The sequence below is a fragment of the Colletotrichum gloeosporioides genome, assembly GCF_011800055.1.
Source record: "Colletotrichum gloeosporioides strain Lc1 chromosome Unknown consensus_79, whole genome shotgun sequence".
NCBI lineage: Eukaryota > Fungi > Ascomycota > Sordariomycetes > Glomerellales > Glomerellaceae > Colletotrichum > Colletotrichum gloeosporioides.
In genome coordinates this window covers 140,134-165,630 of record NW_025544724.1, presented here as the reverse complement: position 1 = coordinate 165,630, position 25,497 = coordinate 140,134, and the positions used below count along the sequence as shown (strand labels likewise).

The window sequence follows — 25,497 nt, the reverse complement described above, 5'->3', positions numbered from 1 at the left end:
AGGTTCATTCATATTGGATAGAGATGTGATATTGGGAAGTCTAGGAGAAAATAAATCAATGTGGTGGAAACAGACCCATCATATGGCTCAAGCAGTAACATCGTCATGTTGCTACCGTTGTCTTCTTCCGCGTCACTGAGCCCGCTTTGATGCAAGGAAGCAAATCAAAGGCACGAGACGCGTCAGCCCCTGCAATTGGTCATTGCCAACGCAAGTAATTAACAGTCTATGCCGACTAAAGTCGTCCTCTTGACGTTTCGCCTCCATATAGGGCAAGATCCGGCAGTGATCAATCGTCAGACAACGCCACACGACAAAGCCACCGTAATACCAACCGCCAACAAACCTGAAATTCTGGAGTAGCGCAAACGTGTGGCGGGTGTTTGCGCTGAACACACCCCAAATGACGACTGCCAATGGCCCGTCGCCTCACTGGTGGAGCGACCGTTTCCCTGTTTTCTCTGGCGAAGATCATCGGATCCGTGTGCCGGAGCCCAAGACAAGCTCCCGCTACCGCGGGAGCGGCTGGGGCTAGGCTCACGAGTCCCCGCAAATTCACGTCATGAATCCCTCCCTCGCCGTCATTGACGTACCTTCTTATTCCCGATGCTCGATGAACTTCTAGCGACGATGTGATGCCTTAGCTGCTGGCCGGGAAGTTGAGGATTGTCCGCGAATGAGTGCCAGCAGTAACCCCACATGAGCTCATAGCAACACAATCGCAATTCCGCGAGACATGGACTGGTGACATTTTGTCTGGGCGGCAAGGCCGCAGCTTGGCCTGGACCAGTGTTGGAGGTCTGACATCACAACGAACATCCGCTCGCGATGGACGAACACCTGGACTCAACGACGAGTATTTGATGCCCAGGATCCCGCAGCCAAAGCAATGATTCCTGGAAATTGGAACAGCAGATTCAAAGACATTAAACAAATTCAGCTCTTATAATCAGCAATCATGGGTATCGGACAGAAGATCAAGGACGCGCTGCATCATGACAGCCCCCCAAAATCTTCCACATACGAGAACGACAAGCCTCCCGGGAGCTTTCCCTCGGAGACCGCAAACACCAAGCACACAAACTTGACAGACGGCCGTGATTATACGACGACCGGCAACACGACCGGCACCACTGGTACTTCGGGCCTGACCGGAAAGAATACTACCACCACCACCGGCACCGGACGTCACAGCCCGACCAGCAACCTGACGGGCAACACCCACGGCGGAGCTACCGGCGACATTACCGGCAAGAACCACCGCACTACCGACTCCGGCATCGATGTTGGTCACGGACACAACCGCACCGGTGAGCAAGACACGCAGAACCCGTACTGGGGCTCCATGGGCCGTGAGAGCCATGGTGTGATCGGTAGCGCGGATTCTTCTGGTCTGACCGGCTCTAACGCTCGTGCAGGCTACAATGATCCCGCCGGCACCCACGGCCCTCACGGCAACCGTGCCGAGAACCTCGCCGACCCCCGTGTCGACTCTGACCGCGACCACCGCGGTGCTTCCGGCACCGGTCTGACCGGATCTAACGTTCATAACTCCAATGTTCGCACCGGCTACGACGACCCATCCGGAATCCACGGACCCCACAACACCCGCACCGGCAACCTGGCCGATCCTCGTGTTGACTCTGACCGTGACCACCGTGCTGCGCCTGGCACTGGTCTCACTGGTACCACTCATGGTACCCATGGTACTCACGGTACAACTGGCCTGAACAACTCCAATGTTCGCACCGGTTACGACGATCTCGAGGGAACTCACGGCCCTCACTCTGGCCGCGTTGCCAACGCGGTTGACCCTCGCGTCGACTCCGACCGTGATCACCGTGGTGCTCCCTACGGCGCCAACAAGGATCTCCCTCTTCGTCCCAACGAGCAGTACGGAGCCAATGATCGCCTTAGAGGCCAGGGTCCTGAGGCTGTTGGCGGTGGCGTCTACAACCCCAACGTTCCTGCTGGTCACCACGATCCCACCTCCAACGTTGATCGCTCTATTGAGGGTTCTCACTTCACTCACACCGGCCATGCCGGCAACACAGGTCCTGGCGCCCAGACCCAGCACGCAACGCATGCCAACCCTTCTCTCATCGGGGCTCACAGCAACGACCCCTACGACACTAGGATGAGAGACAGAGATATGGGCTATGAGCGCTCTGGTCATGGTATTGCCGGCGGTGTTGCTGGAGCCGGCCTTGGCGCTGCTGCGACCGAGGCTTCTCGCAGACACCACCACGATGACATCCGCGAATCTGGTTACGGCGCCAACACCACCCGCAGCGGCGTTGACGACTACTCTCGCACTTCCGGTCCCGGACTCACCGGCCACGAGCCTGGTGTTCCCAGAACCAGCATGCTGGACCCTTACAACGAGTCCCCTACCACTCACGGAGTTGGTGCTGATAAGGGCATCGTCGGTGGACGCAATGGTTCTCCCCCATTCAACCAAGGTTCGCTTCAATCCTCTATTCCCTCCGGTATGGGTCCTGACCATTACGGCCCAGGCCACGAAGGTGCCAAGGTCATGCACACGTGCTCCCACTGCGGTAACGACAATGACATCAGCCGCTACTTCAAGAAGGATGCTGTGTACCGCATGAACTAATGAGAGTGTTTGGGTTTATGGATAGCGTGTTTTGTATACCATCATGTACTTCTAGTTAGTCATAATGAGCATGACATAATGGAACCAGTCCACATTGAACTTAACAATGAGCGTTATCATCCCAGCGACTTTTCAACTGTGCGCTGTTTAGGCTGACATGTATCCATGAACAAGCTATGTAAATTATATGAGTCGATTCTTGCAGAGCCTATTGGGTCCTTCTCCAGCGCACCTTCATGTCTCTATCGGGTGACACAGCACCTGACCCAATCGCCGACTTTTCGTCTTCCGCTGGCCGGTCCGAACTGACACCATCAAAAGTAACCCATTCGATGAACTCAATCTCAAATCTGGAGACGATCATAGCAGTGACTAACATGATCTCTTGCTTTGCAAAGAACCGACCAGGGCACATTGAGACGCCGCCCCCTGTGTCGTGTGTTAGTCCTCGGAGAACTAATGCGGGTAGTGATGCTTACCGTACGGAAAGTAGTCGCTTGGCCTGCCAGCCATGGAGAATTCCATCACCGTTTTGACATGTCCAAGCTCATCCTCCTTATCAACATATTTGATATGTCTTTCTGCCCAGAAACTCGATGCTGGATGACCCTCTACTCCCCACACGGACTCATCTTGCAAGCCAATTTGTGTCGGGGCTTGGACCAGAGATCCTTTCGGTAGAACGTATCCATCCCATTCGAGGGGTTCCATAACCTCTCTGGTCACATTGATCGATACATGCAGACGAAGAGTCTCTGCGTAGACAGACTGGAGCAAAGGCAGGGCCAAAAGCTTCGTAACATCAATCGCAGGCTTCGACGTGACATGGTCAGGAAGAATTGCTCCTTGCACTTCCTCTTTCACTTCCCTCCACAGAGAGGGGTTCTTCGCGAGCTCCATCACTACCCAAGCCGTCTGAGGGATGCTGTTGACGTTGAATCTGCTGATAGTCAGCACGGGATGTAGATTTCGCACACACGTGTTGCTTACCCGGATTGAATGCCTAGATGCTGCGCAGCACGAGACCTCATAGAGAACTTCTTGTCCTTCCAGAACTTGGCATGTTCTCTCTGAAGTCTGGATCCGAATGTCGGTTCCCAGTCGGCCTCCGCTTCCATTCCATCCCAATCAAAAGTATCCCATGAGTCCTGTAAGAATGTCTCCATCATATCTAATGCTTTCTTCTGCGCTTTTCTGGGTCCAGGATTCATCCATGTCGGCAACCCGTACATCAGCTTCATTGCTACCTTGTCGTACTCCCACATAGCGTCGACAAATCCAGGGTATTTGTCAACAAGTCGCCTGCCCGCCAGGGTCATGACAGCAGCCTCAGCCATGTCCTTCTTCAAGAACTGGAAGAGGCACACTTCTCTCCACTCATTCAGCGGCTGTCGTTCTAGTTTTCCTCCAAAGAAGGCCGTGAAGTTCTGTGCCAGTTTCGCTGTCGGCTCAGCACGCGACAGGTGCTCCGTGAAGATATGATGCATGCCGCTCCATATCCTTTGGTCCTCAGGAGTATCCTCGGTCCCGGGAGTGGGGATCTTCAAACGGCCTGTCTTGTCGCTGGCCCATCGTTTAGCATCTTGTTGGTCAACTCCATGAACCTTTTCTGTGACCATGAGAACGAACTTGTCCGAGCTGAGTTGAGTGCTGCCAGTGCTGTTTCGGAAGAGCCTTTGGACATTTTGAGAGCCAGAAACCAGATAGACTGGGACTGGACCTAGGTTGAACTTGACAATGTTGCTCTTCTTTAGTGCCTCCGCGGCTCTTTTGAGGAATCCGTGGTTATCAGTCAGGTATTGATACGTGTTAGAAACATAGGGTATGCGCTCTGATAAAGAAGGAGGCTCAGCTGCTTTCTTTCGGAATATTCTGCTAACGAACAGGATGCTAATTAAGGGCAGTGTCAGCCAGCTAAGGCGGAGGATCGTGTTCGAGTAGAACACGTGTGGCAGGCCCGCTGGTGATGTGCCTTCCGATGCATTGCCGTCATCCATTGGAAAGTTTTACAATTGAAGTTGAGATACAATTGGAACTCTTCCATTAAGGAGAAATGGCCAGAAAGAAAGAAAGTGGATGGGATCCGTCACATGCAGTGTCTCACAACCAACCACGTCATGCCCCATTGGCGCGTTGCGCCAACTACCAAGCTACCCTGACGGGGATGGAGACGTCACGCCACATTCCCCAAACCCAACCAGATCCATTGCATTGTGCCTTCATATCTTACTATTTCGGCTTATGATTGTTGATATTGGTGGTGAACTACACGTGTATACAATTGCTTCGTATGACAACCTGCATCGTCCAAGTCTTTCCGACGAGAAGATTCTTTTACTTCAGTTCATCGAGATGGGCATCTTTCCATTGACCGCTAATATCAGACCCAAGAAGTGTCATTTTCACCCCTGGTTCGCGAAAGTCTACCAAAGTCCCTCAAAGACAGCAATAATTTTGACGATAGTTGTTCCTTTTCAGGTGCGAGGTGACCAATCACGACCATTGAATACTATGCAGGACGGATGAACTTGATCAGCTTGGAAAACGTAACAGGTCAAGTGCTGACATGCCCTGACGCGCCACCTTACCCAACCAGGACTCACTCGCAGCCGCTTACACAGCAATCTCAAAAGATTGGCTGATCCCAAGGAAAAGCAGCTGGCATAGAGAAAAGTCCTTCAACAGACTCGATCCAGTCTAAAGGCTGCAGTCCAATCTCATCGAACGAAGGCAGGTGGTTCGAGTCTGCATCGTTGACTTCATTTGTATAAGTCTGCACAGCGTTGGCTTCTTGGAGCTCATTTGAATGAGAATTGCTACCAGAATTATGCTTCCTTGTTGCATCTGCAGATGAATCCGACCGATGGAACCAGAGACCGTTGAGAAGCTTGGCGTACTTTGCGGCGATATGATCTGCGTCTGTGGCTGCGATCTCGAGTACTCCGATGAACCGTCGCATCAGGTTTGCTGTCTGGGCATGTTTTCCTGATGAGACGGCGCCAGATGCGTGTGCTTTGTAAAGAAACACAGATGAATGTATTTCGTATCTTATTGAAGCTGTCAGTGGTGGCTCTGGTCTCCAAGCAAGCAAAAGATTGGACACTCACAAGTAGAACCGAGCGGGCATGTATCTCAGATATTTCTCGGCATCAATGTCTTCAATGGCAATCCTTAACAGAGCTTCGGCAGCGTCTACAGCCTCGTAAACATGACGAGCATCGGGACTAGCCATAGCTGAGTGCGGGAAGCATGCCGACTTTGAGACTTCTTGCGTGCCGGATGCCGATGCCCGATAGAGAACAGCTTGAAAGGCGAAGGCATTGACGTAAAGACGAAGATACTTCTCCATCATCTTGAGACATGACTTCAGATGCTGAGAGCATGTGAGTCCGTTCCAAATGAGATCCCACGCGACGATAGCGCGGCTCGCATCATCAATGTACTTGGTGTAATCACCCCGGACCATGAGTTCTCCGGTACGTTGTTTTGATGCAAAGAGAATATCGTGGGCGTTCCCGAACAAAGTTGTCAACTCAACCTGTGCCTGTAGCAGAGATGCAAAATCTTCCCCTGAGGTGTACTGCGGCTGTAGCGATGGGAAGTCGTCAGCGGTGAATCTTGCAGATAGCGCCGGTCCTCTGCTCCAGAAAGCCTGGCCCATGCGGATAGAGATCTGGCGGTCTGACAAGTACGTAACTTGTATCAAAGTCAGTATAGAAAGCTCTCAAAGCCTTCGAGGAGAGGTAGTTAGAACTAACATGTCCATGCCAGCCGTCTTCTCAACATTGCTGGGTCAGCTTCTTTGTCTGCCCTGAAAGAGGAATCTTCAAGTCGCAGCAAGTACGCAAGCCTGACGGCGAGCCCTAATATTGACCATGCTGCGCCTTCTCCCCCGTCATCATTTTGCCCCAGTGTAAGCGGAGTCCATTCCCCCAGGATCAGGAGCCCTTCCACACATCCTACGCTGCGTATTGTGGACATGCCAAGAACGACATCGAGGATGAGGCGTCGCATGTGTTGCCATATTGACTGATGTAGCTCGGTCAGGTCGGACTGATCTCTTGAAGCCACTACTAGAGCAGCTGTGAGAAGAAACGATTCATGCTTGATGGTATCGGGGAGGAACTGTGGCATGAGCACATTGGCGGGGACGATCGGGAAGAATGGGTGATAATTATCGGCATAGCTTGCTTCTGTGAGCGGTTCAATCTCTTGTGATTGGCGTGTATACTTACTGTCTTATGAGATTTTGGAGGGTAACTAGGTCCAAAGCGCCCTCTTTGACGGGAGGGTACTCTTCAACGGCTTGGTGTGCCGTAAGCTGGTTTCCGGGCGATGCTAAAGACGAGAGCTGGTCTGTCCGGGCTTGCTGTCCCGGAGACAGAATCGAGCCTAAGATAGAAGATGCGTTTCCAGGTGTTGATTTGTTGAGTCCGGCATCTCCTGGCTCATCATCATCCCCGTCCTCCGCCGCTCGGGCAAGGATCAGCAGGGCATCAGAGGGATTCTGGAGGGACCGATGCAGTGGCTGTTCACGAGGCTTTGGCGTCTCTGCGATTGTTTCTGGGACAAAAGATGCTGCTGAAACCACTGATGGCGCCGTGGCAACGTCACTATCGCGTCTTTGCCTCTTGTTGCCTCGGTACTGTGAGAAATCGCCGCCTCGTCGCGACCCAGCTAAAGAGCAGTCGACTCCTTCGCGTACACATTTTGCGCACGGCGGTCTTCCTCGTTCGCCAATACTGTCTCTATACCGCTAGTTAACAACCAAAATCTTTGGTAGAACGCCTTGTGAATCGCAACCAGAGAGACATCATCCTTGTTAGAGTGATCGATCGGCCGGGAGACGGAGGGACCCACAAATCACACCGCGTCTTGCGCGCGCGACACCTAACACATGCTCGGTATTGTCTTACACCGGTGGCTTTGGTCATGTTCAAGGTTCCGGTCCGGGGAAAATACGGGGTGATGAGCGTGAGAACCTGGGGCCGCTCGTACGACCGATGCGGGGTCTGGGGACGGTTATAGATGGCCGAGCGCCGGCTATAGACGACTAAAGACGGCGGGGTCGACGCGGGGTACGGCAGCAGACGGCCGAGGATGTTCGACCTCGCTGTTGAGCAGTAAGGCTTTATGGGAAGAACGTCATTGGGCAGAATAGGTTGGTTCGTCTTAGCATCTTCAGGACTTGTGGCAATAAGTTCTTGGTTTACTGTACCAGAAAAGCCGAACGAGGCGGTATAAAGCGGGACGGTGTGCAACCACGGGCATCCGCAATATTCAACTCGTAATTGCGAATCCAAAAGCTATCAACCACATTCTAAAGCAAAAGCAAAAGAATTGTATTTCTTTCCATCTCCTTAGTACACAAGCACTATGGCGCCCGGAGTGCTCCAGTCCGAAGCCCCAGCTTCACTGCCAACGCAGCAGGTCAAACAGCTTGACCACCATGAAGCGTACGACCCTAACAACGACATCTACGGCAACTACTTCCCGGCCGATCCTAAGACCCTGAGTTTGGAGTCCAACTTTGGGCCCATGGATCCCGCTTCGATTGGATATCTCCAGCCTACCCACCGTGATACCCCCCTTAACGTGATGCGGGAGCGCTTCGAGCGCGATGGATATCTACTCGTATGTCCTTTCATAGCGATTGGATATTTAATGTCCGGAAGAGTTCTGACACGTGGAACAACAGATTAAAGATATTCTCCCTCACGAGCCGGTATTGAAGTGCCGTCGCGAATACTTCTCTCACATGAGCCCCAGCGGCCTCCTCCGTCCCGGCACCGACCCCGTCGAAGGCATATTCTCTGGCAAAGACACCAAAAAGTACCTGCCTCCCGGCAACCTGCGCCGTCTCTTCGGCCTCAAAGATGACCCGGAAAGCGACAAGTACGCCGAGCTGATGGTTTCAGCGCACGAGGCCGACTTTTACGTCAACTTTTGCAAGTTCCCCGAGCTGCGCCAGTTCGTCAGCCGTTTCACCGACTGGCAGTCTCCCCATATGCTCCAACGCACCATGCTTCGAGCCTTCGTTCCCGACAGCGAGCTCACACCAGTCCACTTCGACCAAATGTATCTCCGCGCTGGCCCTCCGACCAGCCTGACGGCTTGGGTACCTATCGGCCCAGTGTCGCTCGAGGGTGGCGGTTTGATGTATCTTGAGGGATCGACTGATATTGGCATGAAGACCGAGGATGACTTTGCGAAGAACGCGCACAACCTGACTGATGAGGAACGTGTCAGCGCGTTTAACAAGAACATGAACGATGGCGGCTTCCTCAGCCGAGACACAGTGACATACGGCAAGGAGACTCAGAGGAAATGGTTGATCGCGGAATACGAGGTGGGTGACGTCATCTTCCACAACCCGTACATGGTCCACGCGAGCTGCAAAAACAAAGACCCTGACGCGAGGATCCGTTTGGCTACGGATCTCCGATTCGTCGACCCCGAGAAGCCATATGATAGAGTAGGTGATAAAACTCCTATATTCAAACCAAGTGGGCTAACCAATGTCACAGCGGTGGATGAAGGTTTACAAGCCCCTTGACGGGTTGTAAAGGACGACTTGGAAAAGGGATTTAGCGGTATTCTGTACAAATTCGATATTTGAAGACCTTTGATATATATTTAGAGTACAATGATGATACAAAACAGATTATAGGAGGTATCCTTTGCGCCATGTTCCAAAAGTGCATTAGACTAGTAAAGAGCCTATGAAGCTTGGGCATTGTCTTAGCTACCATCTACACATGTTTTCATCCGTCGAGATATGAAATATGTAGACAGCCTCATCATTATATCTAATACAGAATTGGTGTACTACGCAGATGGTACGATGCCCTCCAACGTAGGCTCTGACATGTATCCAACTACCTTCTCGTTCCATGCTGGCGTGGCATCTCTGTAGTTCTTGATTCTATCACTAAACGCCCCAACTACCAAAAACTCGGCCGATCTGCGAGCCAGATGACCCCGAAGCCTCTGACCCCGAAGCCTCTGACCCCGAAGCCTCGCTCATTCTCATCCCGCCAAGTTAGCTTAGCGTCAACGTCACCGACGACGGGAAACAGACAGTTCCGAACGATAACGAGACCCGACAGATTGGTAATCTCCATGATGAAAGAACTGATCCAGAGCATCTCATTTGTGGGAAAACCAAACGCCGCGAGCCTCAAGCACGGCAGATGCCAGGATATTGACATGGGAGCATGCGACTTCAGCAATGTGCTGCTGCAACGATACACATACGCTCCATGCCCATACCTAGGGGTGACAGGCGAGAGCTGCCGCCAACACACACGCCAAGTAACACCCATCCTTCAGTCCGCGTGCGATACGCCACCATCCATCTATAGCCGACGCTAACTCACACCAAGAATCCAACCAATGTCTGACTCGGGCCCCTCATGCCGACAGGTCTCCGGCTTGCTTGTCGTCCCCCATACCCCGGATTTGGGGTTGTGGGGTCGACGGGCTGGGGTAGCTTGCGGGGTGCGGGGGAGACGCCGGTTCTGATCGGACCCCGAGGTCTTTGACCTGGCCGGCCGTCTATTGCCGTAGGGGAGTTGATGATAAGGGTGAAGAGATATGTCGGCCCTTCGATTTACCTATTTAGTCTATCCGAATGTCAAGACCATTGGGTTTCATCAGCATCGAGCTTATCTTTCCCAAACTCGACAGGTTGTCCTTTTTGAATCTGATTCCGTGGAGCTATTGACGCAGTTTTTGACGTAGCAGTTGCGATGGGCTTGTTGCAGAAGATTGTTCGCAATGAGGCGACCAAGTCGGATCCTCCCGAAATCTACAATGCCCGAGTTGTGCTCATCAGTCTGGTGGTAGGTTGCAAAGAGCGCAGCAAACACGGAATAGCACAGAGAATAACAACATTGACAGGCCTGCGGCGGAGCCTTGCTCTTTGGCATGGACATGGGCATCATCGGGGGCGTCTTGACGATGGACTCATTTAAGAAGTGAGTTGTCGTACCTTCAGAAGACGAGACTGTTAACGAATTTTCCGTGCAGGGAATACGGACTGATGGATCAACCGAAGGCTGTTCTCGCCAGTCTCGAGGGAAACGTCGTGTCAGTCATTCAAGCTGGTGCCTTCGCCGGGGCCTTGCTCTCGATGTGGCTGGCCAACCGAGTAGGCCGTCGATTCTCCCTTATCATCGCCTCGATCCTAGTCTTCGTTGGCGTTGCGTTGCAGGCAGCTGCTAGTGGGCATATCGAGGCCATGTATGTTGGCAGGCTCGTTGCGGGTGTAGCCATTGGTATCGCATCTTCAGTCAACCCGCTATACGTCTCGGAGAATGCGCCCCGTGGTATTAGAGGTCTTCTCACTGGCCTTTACCAGCTAAGCATCGTGACCGGTCTGACGGTACGGTTTGCCAACCCCATCTCGCCCTTTACATGCTAACAAGATCTGGCAGCTCGCATTCTGGATCAACTACGGCTCCCTTCTCCACATCAAAGGCCACAGCCAGTACATCATCCCCCTCTCCCTGCAAGCCTTCCCCGCTGTCATCCTCCTCGTGGGCATGCTCCTCGCAAACGAGTCACCCCGCTTCCTCGCCCAGCGCCACCCCGACAAAGCCCTCGCCGTGCTCGCTAAGCTGCGTAACCTGCCCGCGGACCACCCATACATTGTGCAAGAGATGGACGGCATCTCGAGACAACTGGAGGAGGAGCGCGCCCTTGCGGTGAATGCGTCGTCGTTCTCGATGTTGAGGGAGGCTTTCACGATCAAGTCGTACCGCAGGAGAAGTCTGCTCTGCATCACCCTGATGATGTGGTCCAATCTTACTGGGACTAATGCCATGACGTACTACAGCCCGCGGATCTTCGCCAGCGTTGGGTTGTCCGGGTCGGCTTCTGGGCTTTTTGCGACGGGCGTGTATGGTATCGTCAAGATGGTTTCATGCGCCATCTTCATTGTCTTTGTGACGGATACCCTTGGCAGGAGGAAAAGTCTGCTGTGGACGGGAATCGTTCAGGTGAGGTTGTCGTGAGACTCTGATGAGATGAAATGGCTGACGTTCTGTGCTCAAGGGTCTGGCTCTGTTCTATGTTGGGTTTTACATCCGCTTCGATCCTCCGGTGTCAGGGGAATCTGTGAGCGCGCCAGGATACGTTGCGCTTGTTGCCATCTACATCTTTGCAGCAGTAAGTGGTGGTCACTATGGAATGTGTTTATCGGAGTTGATTTGCTGACAATCTTCTAGGTTTATCAAGTAAGTCACACCTCGCTTCAGTTGTCTCATACTCTCGACGCCGCAATGAGAGCTATTAAGATTTGAGTATTCTATATCACAAAATGCTTCTGTTATCGAGATCATGTTCTTCAGCCATAACAGACACTGACCATCTGCAGTTCGGCTGGGGACCCGTCGTCTGGACCTACTCCTCCGAGATCCCTCCCGCCCGCCTCCGGGCCCTGATGATGGGCATGGCTACGGCCAGCCAGTGGCTCTTCAACTTCGTCGTAGCGAAAGCGACCCCGAGCATGTTTGCCACTCTCGGGACCAACGGATTCGGCACGTACTTTGTCTACGGCACCTTCTGCTTCATCATGGTGGTCTTTGCGTTCTTCTTCGTCCCCGAGACGGCTGGTGTTGCGCTGGAGCAGATGGACGAGCTGTTCGAGAAGGACTCGCTCAGGGACAAGCTCTTGTTCAGAAAGGGGCCGCGGCTGAGCTCGAGAGAAGATGGAGTGGATGAGGGTGTGCTTGACAAGAAGAATGCTGAGCATGTGGAAGTGGCCTAGGTACATGGAGACAGCACTCAATATTGTTTGACGATTCGATAGACGAAAACTAATTACTCTGTTGAATGTGACTCTGCGTGGGAACATTTCCCACACGTGCTTTCACCGGTATTGCAGTGGCCGAGCCTACACTGGAAGGGAATTGCTGAACAGCCCTCCTAGACGTATGTGCAATCAATTGTCAGTTCATATGCAACGCAGTCAGCGGCTGTCTCGAAGCCGTGCAATCCAGACGACTTGCGCCAACGATTCGCTGTGGCCTAGATATGTTTTGAAAGAATACACATGGGCCAGATTCGCGAGGAAACCAAAGTCCAGATGGAGGCTCTGCATTCGCGTTGACTCGCTGCCATCACACATCCTTTGTCCGCTTTGTCCCGCCGTGGTGGCTTGCGTCGTCGGCGCGGCGAGCCGAGAAGAACCCAATTGCGCCCAGAGAAAGCCAGATGGCAAAGGTGAAAGCTGACATGCGCAAATATGCACGCAGCAGCCCAATGGCGGCAGCGGCAGAGCAGCAGCGCGAGCGCATGGGGGAGAAAACGTGGCCGTCTGGCCTGGTGCGGCGTAAGTTGCACCGTCGGGCAGCAGCCACTGAAGACGCGGGATTGGCGCCATGTGCTTCAGCGGACGGCGGGGGATTCGTCCATTGTGCGTCTGGGAGATTGGGCCATCGAGATCAGACGAGGTGCATTTTCACGTCGGGCGATGTAGGGTACGAGAAGTGCAGTGTAGGCGAAAATGGCTCAGTTGGAAGGGCGCGCCGTTCAGGCTGATGTGATGGTGGTGGTGGTAGTTGGGCTGCGTGGATGAAGACTCAGGAACGGCCGAGATGGTACCTTTTGGCATAGCGGCTTCGTTGACGGAAGCGCTGAAGACGGGCATGCGGTGATGGGCTGATGAGATTTGCTGGGCGAGGGTGATGCTGCTGCCAGGGTTGGATGGATAGGATAGCCACGGCTCAGTGATTGAGAGTGTATGTACGACTAACTGGTAATATGCAGGGCATCACGTAAGTGTCCTTGTCCGCAGGTACACCTGCATGAGAAGAAGATGGTTCGGTTCGCCGATTCTCGTCGATTAGGTATCGGTTTGATGAGGCATGAAAGCTGCGGCTAGCCAGTGAGAGGTCGAGCCGATGACGATGTGGTGGTGGATGGGATGCAACTAGATGAGGGGGTATCTTGTTGTTGGCGGACCAACCTTTGGCATGGAACAAACACCAAGAACGGGACCGCAGAGTTCAGTGAAGAGCTGTCGATCGCATTCCCGATCCCGATGGGATGGATGGGATGGACAACACCACTGCCAGCGTGTGTTGGAGACACGGGAACAAGGTTCACGCCATCGTCCAGCATGCCTCAACGGTGTAGCTTATCGAACGAAGCCGTCGGATCACGGATGGTGCTGGTGAGCGGGCAAAGAGCAGTCCATGGCCGATGTTACAGCGTTACAGAGCTACATCCTGGGCTGTCCCTTCTTTCAGGATGCGCGCTGCAGAGGTGTTGGTCGAGACCACGTCGGCCTCGTCTGTCTGCGTCGTCTCATGCATGGAATGAGAATGAGAGAAAGCCCAGTCACATCCAGTCAAAGTCAAGTAAACAGCGGCCAAGTCACATCCAGTCAGCCGGTCAGTGTTAAAAAGAGCGGTGGAACCCGTCCGCAATCCTCGCTCTGATCCCCCAGATTGGAGAGAAGAGATCTTGGGTTCCCATTCTTTTCTGGACTGATCTTTTGGCTTTCCCCGTGGGCATCACTTGATCTGGTCGCACCCGACGTGGCCTGACAGCGATAGACGTGACCGGGGAAAGCATTTGTTCTTACGAGTTTACGAGTGAAGCAGCTTGCGCAGTCGTATTGCAGCCCTTTTGGAGGGACCACTAGGACCGTTGCTCGCGCTCACCGTCTTTTCAGCGCGGCGACATCGACAATAGGCCGACGGCCAGCGCCACGAACGACGGCCGATCCAGGAGGGTTGCGAGAGCCTCACTCTTACTCATCCAACTGCTCTATCGCTACCACGGGTATCTGAGACTGTCAAGAGCAGTGGACCATCGAATTCAGAGAGCAAAAAAGGGGGGGAGGAAATTATTTCGAATTACGTCAGGTGGGTCTGAGTTTTCCCTCTGGTTGATTGTTTCTGCGTCAAGTTTGCGGCTCTTTTGTTTTCTTGAACGAATGCCGTCGGGGATGGCCGGTCTTTCGTTTCTGCATGGCTCCTCTTCACTCTCAGACGCGGAGGCAGAGGCAGAGAGACACAGACTATCAGACGGTGGCGGCAATGGCTTCAGTTTGGCGGACACTTTCCGCTCAGCTCACCACCACGGCCAACACAGCCAACACGGCACATGTGAGTTGAACAGTCTTGGCTTGTGGCCATCTCAGCTCACTTTTGGGGCAAGTGCATCCGGTGTGTTGTGCGTTCTAGATCCAATGGTTCAACCACTCGGCTGGGAGCGCAAAGGGGATTACGAAGACTTCAGTGTTTGTCTCTTTGGGTATCCCGTCCGTCCCCCCGGTTTTTGCTTTACGTACTCAGTCCCCAGCATCCCCCCCTCGGCTGTCCCCTGTTTTCTGGAGAAGATGCAGAATGGCGCGGGTTGAGAAAAAGCACGCACAGCAGACAGCTCTCGGTCTTTTTCTGAGAGATTTTGGCATTTTTTTTTCTCTGTTGCGGTGTTTGGTTGCATCACAAAGACATCATCGGGGCACACAGACAACGGCAAGCAGAGGCATCAACCCGGCAGCATGTCGCTCAGCGGTGCAGCACGCAGGACCGGTGCTCTACCTCCGGCGCAGCAGTCCAGGAACAGCGCGGTTTGAGGCCCAGTTTGACCCAGCTTGACCCAGCTTTGACAGCCAGCGGACAGGGGGCGCCCCCAAGACGAGCCAATCCGGGAGCTGTGAATTCGTCCCGTCCGAACCAGGGGGGAGCCCTTTTGGGGTGCTTCTGCCAAGTTTTGGGAGAGTAGCTCGAGGAGTGGGCGGTACTGCGTCATATGTATCGCCACATGCAAATTCAGGAAGCCAGATACACCGAGAATACCTCCCGAGCGCGGACCAGCTACCTCGACGATACTCATGCCACCGTCTCTGGCGTGTTCCAGCAGCTTCCCCTCCACACCACCGAAATAGCAGTGGTCTGGCCTGGCCTGGCCTGGCTGCCGCTGTCAGTCTGCTGTGCCGCCGTCAGTGCCCAGAAGCCGAAGGCGTGCTGGGTTGAGCATCGTGGCTGTCTGTCTACCTTGGCTGAGGTGTGGTACAGAGTGTCGGTCAGTCGACAGCCATCTCCGAGACACGGAGCTAGAGAAGAGAGGGGTAGAGATGGAGGAAGTAGTCAGAGTTGGGGAAGACAACTCGAGAAAAGAGAATCTGTCCTCTTTTCAACCTCTTTCTTCGGCATCTCCAGACAGAAAGACAAAAGACGACAGACAGACGACAGACAGCAGCAGACGATATCCCTGAGGTGCGGTGTACAAGCAACTACCAAGCAATACACCACCGCGGCGGCAGCCAATCACCAAGCTCGTCCCACGCAGCTGTGGGCTCGCTGGACTTGTCAGTCCCTCTTCTGGGTCTCTGGAGTTCTGGCCCGGGCCAGGATTGGGGGCATTGGGGGTCAGGATAGGAGCAATTCGTCCTGAAGAAGAGGGGGGCCAAGGTGCAAAGTACCCTGCGGCGGGGGATACGGGGCGAGATACATTCACGAGATAATCAGCATCGACATCAGCATCGTGTCACGGCTCGGCGACGCGCGCAGCAGCAGCAGGATCGGAGAGGATAGACCTTTTGAGAGTCCGCAGTTTCTGTCCCTCTCTGTTGTTCTCTTGCTTGTTCTCTCAACAGCAGCAGAACAAAACAGAAACACAAAAGCAGCAGCAACAGCAACAGCAGAAGAACAGCAAAAACATTGTCGCCCGACTATCTGTCTCTTCACTCACCCCTGGCGCCAACCCCCCCCCCGTCTCCCACATCGCTCACCGTCACCGTCGTCGCCTGGACTGCCTATTCCGATACGGCTTCAGGTCCAGGTCCCCGGACTCTGTCTTGTCCCTCTCTCTGCTCACCGTCTGTCTGTGTCTCTTGTCAAGAGTCGGGGCGTGTGTGCAGCTGGCTGGCTCGGCTCGGCTGCCGCAGTTGTCGTGTGTTTTCTGTTGAACCTCGAGAACATTTTACCCTTGCTTCTCCCATTTCCAGTCTGTTGCGCACCTTGATCAACAACACCAGTTGGTGTGCACGGGGATAGCCTCACTCGTCGTTGATCTTTGTTTTCTCTACCTCACCTTACATCTCTCCCATACCATCATACTGTATCCCCTCTATTGATTCTTCCTTGCAATTGCAAACAAACCCCTGGGCCCCGACTTGTTTAATCTGCTGCCCGGTTCCTCAACTGGTGGCCGCTAAGCCCAAACCATCCGCATCCGCCGCACCCACTGAACTGAATCATGAGCAGCCAAAACCAAAAGCCAGAAGCTGGCTCGTCGGCAAACTCGCCCGCAGTGGGCGACCGCCAGCGGCAGACGCTCAACAGCGTAAACCCAGCGCCCGTCAACCCCGCCAACCCGGTGCTGCGCAGCATCGCCCTGTCCGACGCCGTGACGCCGGGGATTCACCAGCACACCTACACCTACCGCGACTCCCCCGAAGAAGGCTCCTCCCGCGCCGCCTCGCCCTCGTATTTTTCCATTTCTTCCACCTCCCACCACAACACCAACACTCACACTCACACCGGTTACGACAACGACAACAACAACAACAACAACAACAACAACAACAACAGCACCGCCACCAGCAACAGCCATCGCGGCGGCAGCAGCAGCAGCAAGGTCGCCTTTGCCCCCTCCTCCTCCACACCCCTCCCGGCCACGACGCCCTTCATCGCCGGCCACAACCTCCCGACGTCGCCAGGCACCACCATCGGCAAAGACATCCTCAAGCGCATGACGCTCGCCGCCATGGGCCGCCGTGAGTCGCTGTCGCAGATTCGCGCCTCCAACCCCGACCTGCAGCTGAGCGGCAACATCATCTCGGCCACCTTCAACATCCCCCATTCTCTCAAGTACCGCAAGGGCTCCGACTGGGTAAGATTCCTTCGTCTCCTCCCTTCGTCAATTGACATCGTGAATGACCCCGCTGACATCATCATCACCAACAACAGGAATTGAAGCCTCGCCGTGGCCAGTCCGCCCTGTTCGACTCCTTTGCCTACCTCTCTTCCGACGAGACCCCCTGGAACCACACCGTCGTCGCCTGGACCGGCGAGATCGACACCCCTCAAGATGTCCTCTCTCCCCCCGGCACGCCCCCGGCCACGACCGTCCACTTTTCGAGCCTGAACACCCTCTCCGCTCCCGTCCCGATCGATGGCGACGCCCGCCTGCCGACCCCTCCCCCGACCGAGGGCCTCTGGCTGCCCAAGGAGGACCAGCTCCGCCTCGAGAACCAGCTCGCCCACAACCGCACCATCAAGACCGTCCCCGTCTGGCTGTGCGACGACAACGAGCAGCAGGACGACGGCCTCCTCCTCAAGGACCAGAGCCGCTGGCGCCGCTACGCCGAGCACGACCTCTACACCCTCTTCCACTACAAGCAGCACGAGCCCACCGACGGCCGCAAGGAGCGCCTGCAGTGGGCCGACTACTACCGCATGAACCAAAAGTTCGCAAACAGCATCATCGAGCTCTACAAGCCCGGCGACATCGTCGTCGTCCACGACTACTACCTCATGCTGCTGCCCAGCATGCTGCGCCAGCGCGTCCCCAACATGTACATCTCCTTCTTCCTCCACTCGCCCTTCCCCAGCTCCGAGTTCCTGCGATGCCTGCCGCGCCGTAAGGAGGTGCTCGAGGGCGTCCTGGGCTCCAACCTCGTCGGCTTCCAGTCCTACAGCTACTCCCGCCACTTCTCCAGCTGCTGCACCCGCGTCCTGGGCTTCCCCTCCGACAGCGGCGGCGTCGACGCCTACGGGGCTCGCGTCCAGGTCGGCGTCTTCCCCATCGGCATCAACGCGGACAAGTGCGAAATGTACGCCTGGACCGACGCCGTCACCGAGAAGTACAACGCCCTCAAGAAGCTGTACGAGGGAAAGAAGATCATCGTCGGCAGGGATCGTCTCGACAGTGTCCGCGGCGTCGCCCAGAAGCTGCAGGCCTTCGAGCGCTTCCTCGAGATGTACCCCGAGTGGCGCGAGAAGGTGGTGCTCATCCAGGTCACCTCGCCCACGAGCATCGAGGAGGAGAAGGAGGACCCCGAGAACCGCATCGCCACGCGCGTCAACGAGCTCGTCATGCGCATTAACGGCATGTATGGCAGTCTGGGCTTCTCCCCCGTCCAGCACTACCCCCAGTACCTCAGCCAGGACGAGTATTTTGCCCTCCTGCGCGCTGCCGACATTGGCCTCATCACCTCCGTCCGCGACGGCATGAACACCACCAGCATGGAGTACGTCATTTGCCAGCGCGAAGGCCACGGCCCCCTCATCCTCTCCGAGTTCAGCGGTACCGCCGGCAGCCTCAAGGACGCCATCCACATCAACCCCTGGGACCTCAGCGGCGTCGGCATCGAGATCAACAACGCCCTCACCATGACGCCCGAGAAGCGCATGGCCATGCAGGCCAGCCTCTACAACCACGTCACCACCAAGAACGTCCAGAGCTGGATCGACCACTTCATCCGCAAGCACGTCCACGTCCTGGGCACCCAGAAGAACGTCGTCGCAACCCCTCTCCTCGACCGCGCCCTGATGCTCAAGACCTACCGCGAAGCCGGCAAGCGCCTCTTCATGTTCGACTACGACGGCACCCTCACCCCGATCGTCCGCGAGCCCAGCGCCGCCGTGCCCTCCGAGCGCGTCCTCCAGACCCTCAAGGCCCTGACCAGTGACGAGCGCAACGCCGTCTGGATCATCTCCGGCCGCGACCAGGAGTTCCTCTCCCAGCACCTCGGCCACATTGCCGGCCTGGGCTTCAGCGCCGAGCACGGCAGCTTCATGAAGAACCCCGGTTCCGACGAGTGGATCAACCTGGCCGACGAGTTCGACATGGGCTGGCAGTCCGAGGTCATGGCCGTGTTCCAGTCCTACACGGACAGAGTTCCTGGTAAGTAAACTGAAAACTCGAACAAACTCGCAACACACAGCTGACGCACACAGGCTCCTTCATTGAACGCAAGCGCTGCGCCCTCACCTGGCACTACCGACTGGCAGACCCGGAGCAGGGCCTGCACATGTCACGAGAGTGCCACAAGGAGCTCGAGTCGACGGTGGGACAGAAGTGGGACGTCGAGGTCATGGCCGGCAAGGCCAACTTGGAGGTCAGACCGACCTTCATCAACAAGGGCGAGATAGCGAAGCGCCTGGTGCACACGTACAACTCGGCCCCTGCGACGGACAAGCACCCCGGCCGGGTTGAGTTCGTCCTCTGCCTGGGCGACGACTTCACCGACGAGGACATGTTCCGGGCGCTCAACGGCCTGTCGGGCAACGAGGTCGAAAACGAGCACGTCTTCACCGTTACGGTCGGCGCGAGCACTAAGGTAACGCTCGCGAGATGGCATCTCCTCGAGCCCGAGGACGTGGTCGAGTGCGTGGCGCTGCTCGCCGGCGTCGGCCTCGGCGGCGAGGCTCACGAGCACTTTGGCCAGGTCAACCTCGCGGCCCTGAGCACGGTGGAGGGACACATTCCCGAGTCGGAGAAGTGACTGAAGCGAAGCAAGCCGTAAATGGGATGGGAGTCATGCAGCCGGGAGTATGGATAGAGGGCATCTTTTTGAATTTTTACCAGACGGTGTTTTTTGTGGTTTGATATCGCAGCCGATGGACGGCAGACATCGAGCAGGGAGAGGCAGGCAGTGCAGTTTAGTCGACACACACGAGGCATGATGCATGACGGGTTAACCAGCATCGGAGCGGGATGGCCCGACAGATACAGTGGCCAAGATGCATATAGACTTTTTATTTATTTTATCGTTCCCTCATCATTACGATCCCAGCTCATAGTGACATTGACGGCCATGTTTCTCACGTGTTTCCCGCCGACACATGTGCGCAGAGTGAAGAGGCCCAGAAAAGAAGGTCGCATTGCTTCTGGGATCGTCGTCGGATCGGCCGTCGTACCTGGCAGCTCGGCCGACGCCGAGAGAAAGTCAATTGGAGACGCTGGCGCTGGCGAATCATCTCGCGGCGATTTTTAAATGGCCGGAGTGGGAAGGGTAAGCTGTTCGTGAAGTCTTGTTGAGTGCAGTGCCCGACCGAGCATGTTTGCGCAGGTTGATGATCCCGGTCTTTTGCATGGGTTGTTCTTGGCGATGTTGGTTTTGGGAGGATAATTTGGACTGTGAGTGCGTTTCTTTTGATTTCTTTCCCTATTGTCCACGTTCGGTGGATAAGAGCTACTACAGATACGACTTGAGGACCTGATTTCTCGTAATGCTGAGCAGTTATCACGGCCTGGCGAAAATACCCCAGCCCGGGAGACGACAGAATCGGGACGACGCCGCTTGCGACTTGCCTCTCCGAGGTTGGATTGTCTGCAGGAACGAGCGCAACTGCACCCTTGATGCGGGGCAATAGATTGCAACGGCGGGGCGAACTCGCGCGATGAGAGGGTGGTGATGGCGCATGTCAATATTAAGAGGAGTGTGAGTCTCGTCGTCACGATGATGAGGAGCCAGTGCTATCCACGGTCTATCGACAGACAAGATGCGTTTCGCTCGTCTGCTTCCTGCCCTGACGCTCATCGTCGGGGCCCTGGCTCAAGATGAGGAGAACATCCAGAACGAACCCAAGCGCTTCATCGTCGAGTTCACCAATGTGAGAAGTCTTCAATTTACATCTCCGAAAACCAAGACTGACGAAAGTAGGGCGTCAACACTATAACAAAACGCGACGAACTCGCCTCGGAAAAGGGCATCACCGTCCTCAAGACCTTCTCCTCCTCGCTCTTCTCCGGCGCCGCGGTCGAGACGAACACCCACAACCTCGACTCCCTCCGCACCCTGCCCGACGTCGCGGCCGTCTGGCCCAACAGCTACGCGCACCTCGTCGCGCCCGTCAAGCGCCAGGTCGCGGTCGAGCCCGGTGCCGCGGGGAATTACGCCGTGCACTGGGCCACGGGCGTCGACGAGCTCCACGAGCAGGGCATCCGCGGCGACGGGGTCAAGGTCGGCGTCGTGGATACGGGGGTGTGGTATAACCACTCAGCCCTCGGCGGCGGGTTCGGGGAGGGGTTCAAGGTCGCGGGCGGGTGGGATCTCGTCGGGGATGCGTGGGCTGTCGGGAGCGCGAAGACGCCGGATGGGGACCCGGTCGATCAGCAGGGCCACGGGACGCACGTTGCGGGGATCATTGCTGGGGAGGCGGAGACGGGGTGGATGGGCGTGGCGCCGGGGGCGAGGTTGTATGCGTACAAGGTGTTTGGCGCGGGGGATGGGACGGATACGGCGACGCTGATTGACGCGTTCCTGCGGGCGTACGACGACGGGATGGATGTGATTCATGCGAGTATTGGAGGTAGGGGCGGGTTCGCGGAGAACGCGTGGGCGGTGGTGGCGAGCCGGATCGCGGCGGAGGGGGTGGTGGTGACCATCTCGGCGGGCAACTCGGGCAACGGCGGCGCGTATTATGCGAGCAGCGGCAGCTCGGGGGCGAATGTGATTGCGGTCGCGAGCGCGGAGGTGAAGAGGAACGAGAGCGGGCAGGTGATCCAGCCGAGTTACTTTACGAGCTGGGGCGGGCTGTATGATTTGAGCGTCAAGCCGGACATCGCGGCGCCGGGGACGGATGTGTTTAGTACGTGGCCTGGAGGCGATGGGAACGAGTTTGTCTTGCTTAGCGGTACGAGCATGGCTGGCCCGTATATTGCTGGAGTGGCAGCGTTGTACATCTCCAAGCACGGCGGACGAGGTGTGCACGGCAAGGAGTTCGCGAAGGACCTGGCGATGAGGGTTGTCTCTTCCGGTGCTTCGCTGCCGTGGTTGCTGTATGGCGGGGGATCCGATGAGGCGTACCGGGCGCCGTCGCAGCAGATCGGCGGCGGGCTGATTGATGCGAGGAAGGTGTTGGGATACGGCACGAGTCTGGAGCTGGCGAGGTTCGGGCTGAATGATACGGCCAACTTCCGGGCGAGCCAGGGGGTGACGGTGCGGAATGGCGGGAACGAGAGTGTGAAGTACAGCTTTGAGGTGGAGAGCTGGGCTGGGTTTGAGATGTTGAGGCCGTTTGACGCGAAGGACGTGGGGGAGACGCCGAGGATGCGGTATCGACCTGAGATGACGCCGTCGAACATCACGGTGACGGCGGGAGTACCTGAGGAGTTTGAATTGGGCCCCGGAGAGACGAGGAAGGCGGAGTGAGTTCATCAACCATCATCGGGCTGGGCAGTTGCTGACTCTGACAGGTTTACGTTCGAGATCCCGCAGGGTGTCAACGAGACGGCACTCCCGGCTTATGGTGGTCGAGTCCTGGTCAAGGGGAGCAACGGAGAGACTGTCGCTGTCCCTTTCCAGGGGCTGGCATTCGACTTGAAGGAACAGATGCAGAGCGCCTTCCACGGCACGTATCCGTGGTTGAGATCTACGAGTGCTTACAGCAACAAGACGACGTAAGTACGATGCTGGGATGTTATGATGTGAGAATGTCTTGCCAATTAATTTATCACAGGTTCAACTTCAACACTGCCACCGGTGCACAAGACTTCCCCATGATGTATATGAAGATCAAGTGGGGAACCAGAGAAGTCAGATGGGACGTAAGCATTCTCTCAGTCTCTTGAATCGTAGCATGCTCTGATGACAATAGATATATGAATCCGGCTTCGAGAACGAGCGCGACTGGGAGTACCCGCCCGTCCCTGGACAAAAGGGGTACATCGGGTCTGCGACATCGTGGTCTTCCGCGGGCAACGTGGCGACATTCAACCCCGCTCGTCATAATGCCAGCGATACCTTCGCGTTCCCGGTGACGGACCAAGGCAGGAATGCGTTGACTACTGGCGGCTTCACGACGGCGTATTACTGGTTTGGAAAGATGGCGGATGGGACGCAGATTGCCCCTGGCAATTACACGTAAGTCGAACTCCCAGCTTTTGAACCGATAGCGATACCAATGGGAGATGAGGCTAATATTTGGGATAGCATGAGGTTCGCTGTCTTAGTCCCGTTCTCGAACCCTCTGGAGGCAGGTAGTTGGAAGGGACTGACAACTGAATTTACGGTTCTGCCAGCCGGGAACACGACAGTTGCTCGCAGATGGTAGTCATAAGGAGCCAGAACTCCTGTCGATTAGAATTGCAGACTCGCTATTAAGCAATGAGGTAGTGGCAGCCGTTGAAAATGTTATACACGCCGATGATTGCCGTTCAAAGCTGGGTTGCAAATGACCGGCTATGAAGAAAAAAGAAAGCCAAGCGAAAGAAAACTGCAACAAACTCCCTAACTCCAAACAACGCCGAACTCTGAAAGATGCAAGCTAGTCTCCATGAACTAACTGATGGACCATCTGACCATATGCTCCGATTCCCAATATTCCCACCACGCCCTCGCTCACTGAAGTCTCGTAGTGCCATCCTTAATCAGCTTGAGCATGGCGTCAGTGCCGAACTGGTTGTACTCCCTGCAGAGCGTCTTATACTCTCGCATGTTGATGGCCTGCTTTCGAACAAAGATCTTGTCGAGGGTGATAGCCAGGAAGGCGTCCTTAAGCTTATGCTTCTTCTCATACTCGGTATAGATGCACCTGCCGGCGTCAAGCCAATCCTGGGGGTTGAGGGAGAAGCCCTGGGCCTCCGCGAGGCGCCCGTTGCGCGGGACCACCTTGTTGGTGAGGTAATCCATGACCTCGTCGCAGAGGGCCTGGACGTTGAAGTAGTCGCCCAGGATCCAGAGGCGAGCGCAGTTGTGCAGGATGGTGTTAGCCTTTTCAAAGGGCTGGAAGTTCACCTCTGTGTTTTGTTTGTTAGGATAAGTGGACGAGAAAGGGGGTGAACTAGGTAGGGAGATGGCAATGAAGAAATGCGAAAACAGTGACAAGGACGACAGGGACGACAAAGAGGGGCGACAAAGACGAAAATGGCGCCATGGATAGGGAGACTTACTGCCCAGGTAGATGAACCTGATGAGCTGGTCGATCTCATCAGGCGTGTACTCTGTGATCTCAACCTTACTGATCTTCGCCTCCTTTGTCAAGTCAGCATTGCACATGAATTACGGTGATGTGACGATGCACTCAGTGGTAGAATTGGATGGCATACCCAAAAGTTCAAAAAGGAGAAAAGGGGGCAAAAGGGTGAAGGTGCACTCACTGGCCAGTTGTTCAGGAGAACAGACTTGAAGTAGGAGGAGCGCGTGCAGAGGATCGTCTTGTGGAGGTTCCAAGACTTGTCTCCGCAGATGACCATGCAGTCCGACAGAATGCCTGACATGAGGAGGCTGGAAAGGAATGCAAGTTAGAAGCGGCATAAACAGAAAGGGTGGTGTGTACTAAGACTTTTGCTCATGTGGAGGCGTAACCAAAAAGCCCAGTGGGAAGACTTTGCTTAGTGAAGAGGACGTCATCAGTGAAACTTACTATTGATCCTGATCTCCGAAAGGGCTCATGATGACCAAGGTTGAGATGTGATTTGACTTGTGATGTCTTATGTTGTTCCCAGAGCCCTGACTCAGATGGTCTTCTGTGCTAGAGCGTGTTCGGTCTGTGATGTGAAGGTGTATACGTTCTTTTGTGCAACTATTATATAGAGAGAAAGAGAACGGCAACGAAAACTGTGAACAGCTGGCGGCCTGGATGCTGTAAACTGTTCACTGAGTCAACAGCAACGGCAGCTGCGATCCGTTCTCTCGCTTGCCTTGTCTTGAGCTTGATGAGCGAGGGCTTTGAGATAGGTTTCTTCCAATGTGTTTGAGTATCTGAAATGTTTCAAGTCACCTTATAGTATTAGGGTGAAAGAAGTGATGTCGTCCAGGTCGCTCCTGTTGTGGCGTGTGGTTGGCGGGGGAAGAGTTGAAAGCTGCAAGTGGGTGGGTTGGGAAGTTTGATGGCTTGAAATAGGTCTCCAACTGTTGATAAGAGACAGAGAAGAACCTGTGCTACTTTGGGTTGGCAGGAAGAACTGGA

The 25,497-nt window shown here is 55.2% G+C and overlaps 8 protein-coding genes across 8 annotated transcripts; 5 read left to right on the top strand and 3 right to left on the bottom strand.

Moving 5' to 3' along the window:
• Window positions 1-958: 958 nt before the first annotated feature.
• Window positions 959-2,617, top strand: GCG54_00015476 (uncharacterized protein; the record flags this gene model as incomplete). The annotated part of the gene is made up of 1 exon (XM_045415259.1): window positions 959-2,617. The coding sequence occupies one exon, from the start codon at window positions 959-961 to the stop codon at window positions 2,615-2,617; it is 1,659 nt and encodes a 552-aa protein (XP_045259257.1).
• A 208-nt stretch (window positions 2,618-2,825) lies between these two features.
• GCG54_00015475 (Cholesterol 7-alpha-monooxygenase) lies at window positions 2,826-4,614 on the bottom strand (the record flags this gene model as incomplete). The annotated part of the gene is made up of 3 exons (XM_045415258.1): window positions 2,826-3,046; window positions 3,097-3,557; window positions 3,608-4,614. The coding sequence occupies 3 exons, from the start codon at window positions 4,612-4,614 to the stop codon at window positions 2,826-2,828; spliced, it is 1,689 nt and encodes a 562-aa protein (XP_045259256.1).
• A 629-nt stretch (window positions 4,615-5,243) lies between these two features.
• Window positions 5,244-7,551, bottom strand: GCG54_00015474 (uncharacterized protein; the record flags this gene model as incomplete). Its single annotated transcript, XM_045415257.1, has 5 exons — window positions 5,244-5,664; window positions 5,725-6,313; window positions 6,376-6,851; window positions 6,913-7,365; window positions 7,487-7,551. 5 exons carry the CDS (start codon window positions 7,549-7,551, stop codon window positions 5,244-5,246), a joined length of 2,004 nt encoding a protein of 667 aa, XP_045259255.1.
• A 442-nt stretch (window positions 7,552-7,993) lies between these two features.
• On the top strand, window positions 7,994-9,183 carry GCG54_00015473 (uncharacterized protein; the record flags this gene model as incomplete). Its single annotated transcript, XM_045415256.1, has 3 exons — window positions 7,994-8,251; window positions 8,316-9,092; window positions 9,145-9,183. 3 exons carry the CDS (start codon window positions 7,994-7,996, stop codon window positions 9,181-9,183), a joined length of 1,074 nt encoding a protein of 357 aa, XP_045259254.1.
• A 1,067-nt stretch (window positions 9,184-10,250) lies between these two features.
• GCG54_00015472 (Quinate permease) lies at window positions 10,251-12,389 on the top strand (the record flags this gene model as incomplete). Its single annotated transcript, XM_045415255.1, has 8 exons — window positions 10,251-10,266; window positions 10,349-10,461; window positions 10,520-10,596; window positions 10,649-11,003; window positions 11,056-11,619; window positions 11,675-11,788; window positions 11,848-11,856; window positions 11,997-12,389. The coding sequence occupies 8 exons, from the start codon at window positions 10,251-10,253 to the stop codon at window positions 12,387-12,389; spliced, it is 1,641 nt and encodes a 546-aa protein (XP_045259253.1).
• A 4,445-nt stretch (window positions 12,390-16,834) lies between these two features.
• On the top strand, window positions 16,835-20,087 carry GCG54_00015471 (Trehalose-phosphatase; the record flags this gene model as incomplete). The annotated part of the gene is made up of 3 exons (XM_045415254.1): window positions 16,835-17,470; window positions 17,548-19,486; window positions 19,540-20,087. 3 exons carry the CDS (start codon window positions 16,835-16,837, stop codon window positions 20,085-20,087), a joined length of 3,123 nt encoding a protein of 1,040 aa, XP_045259252.1.
• A 1,000-nt stretch (window positions 20,088-21,087) lies between these two features.
• Window positions 21,088-23,640, top strand: GCG54_00015470 (Thermostable alkaline protease; the record flags this gene model as incomplete). Its single annotated transcript, XM_045415253.1, has 6 exons — window positions 21,088-21,198; window positions 21,249-22,735; window positions 22,784-22,987; window positions 23,047-23,134; window positions 23,185-23,450; window positions 23,520-23,640. 6 exons carry the CDS (start codon window positions 21,088-21,090, stop codon window positions 23,638-23,640), a joined length of 2,277 nt encoding a protein of 758 aa, XP_045259251.1.
• A 287-nt stretch (window positions 23,641-23,927) lies between these two features.
• GCG54_00015469 (uncharacterized protein) lies at window positions 23,928-24,980 on the bottom strand (the record flags this gene model as incomplete). Its single annotated transcript, XM_045415252.1, has 4 exons — window positions 23,928-24,325; window positions 24,479-24,560; window positions 24,686-24,812; window positions 24,952-24,980. The coding sequence occupies 4 exons, from the start codon at window positions 24,978-24,980 to the stop codon at window positions 23,928-23,930; spliced, it is 636 nt and encodes a 211-aa protein (XP_045259250.1).
• Window positions 24,981-25,497: the final 517 nt, after the last annotated feature.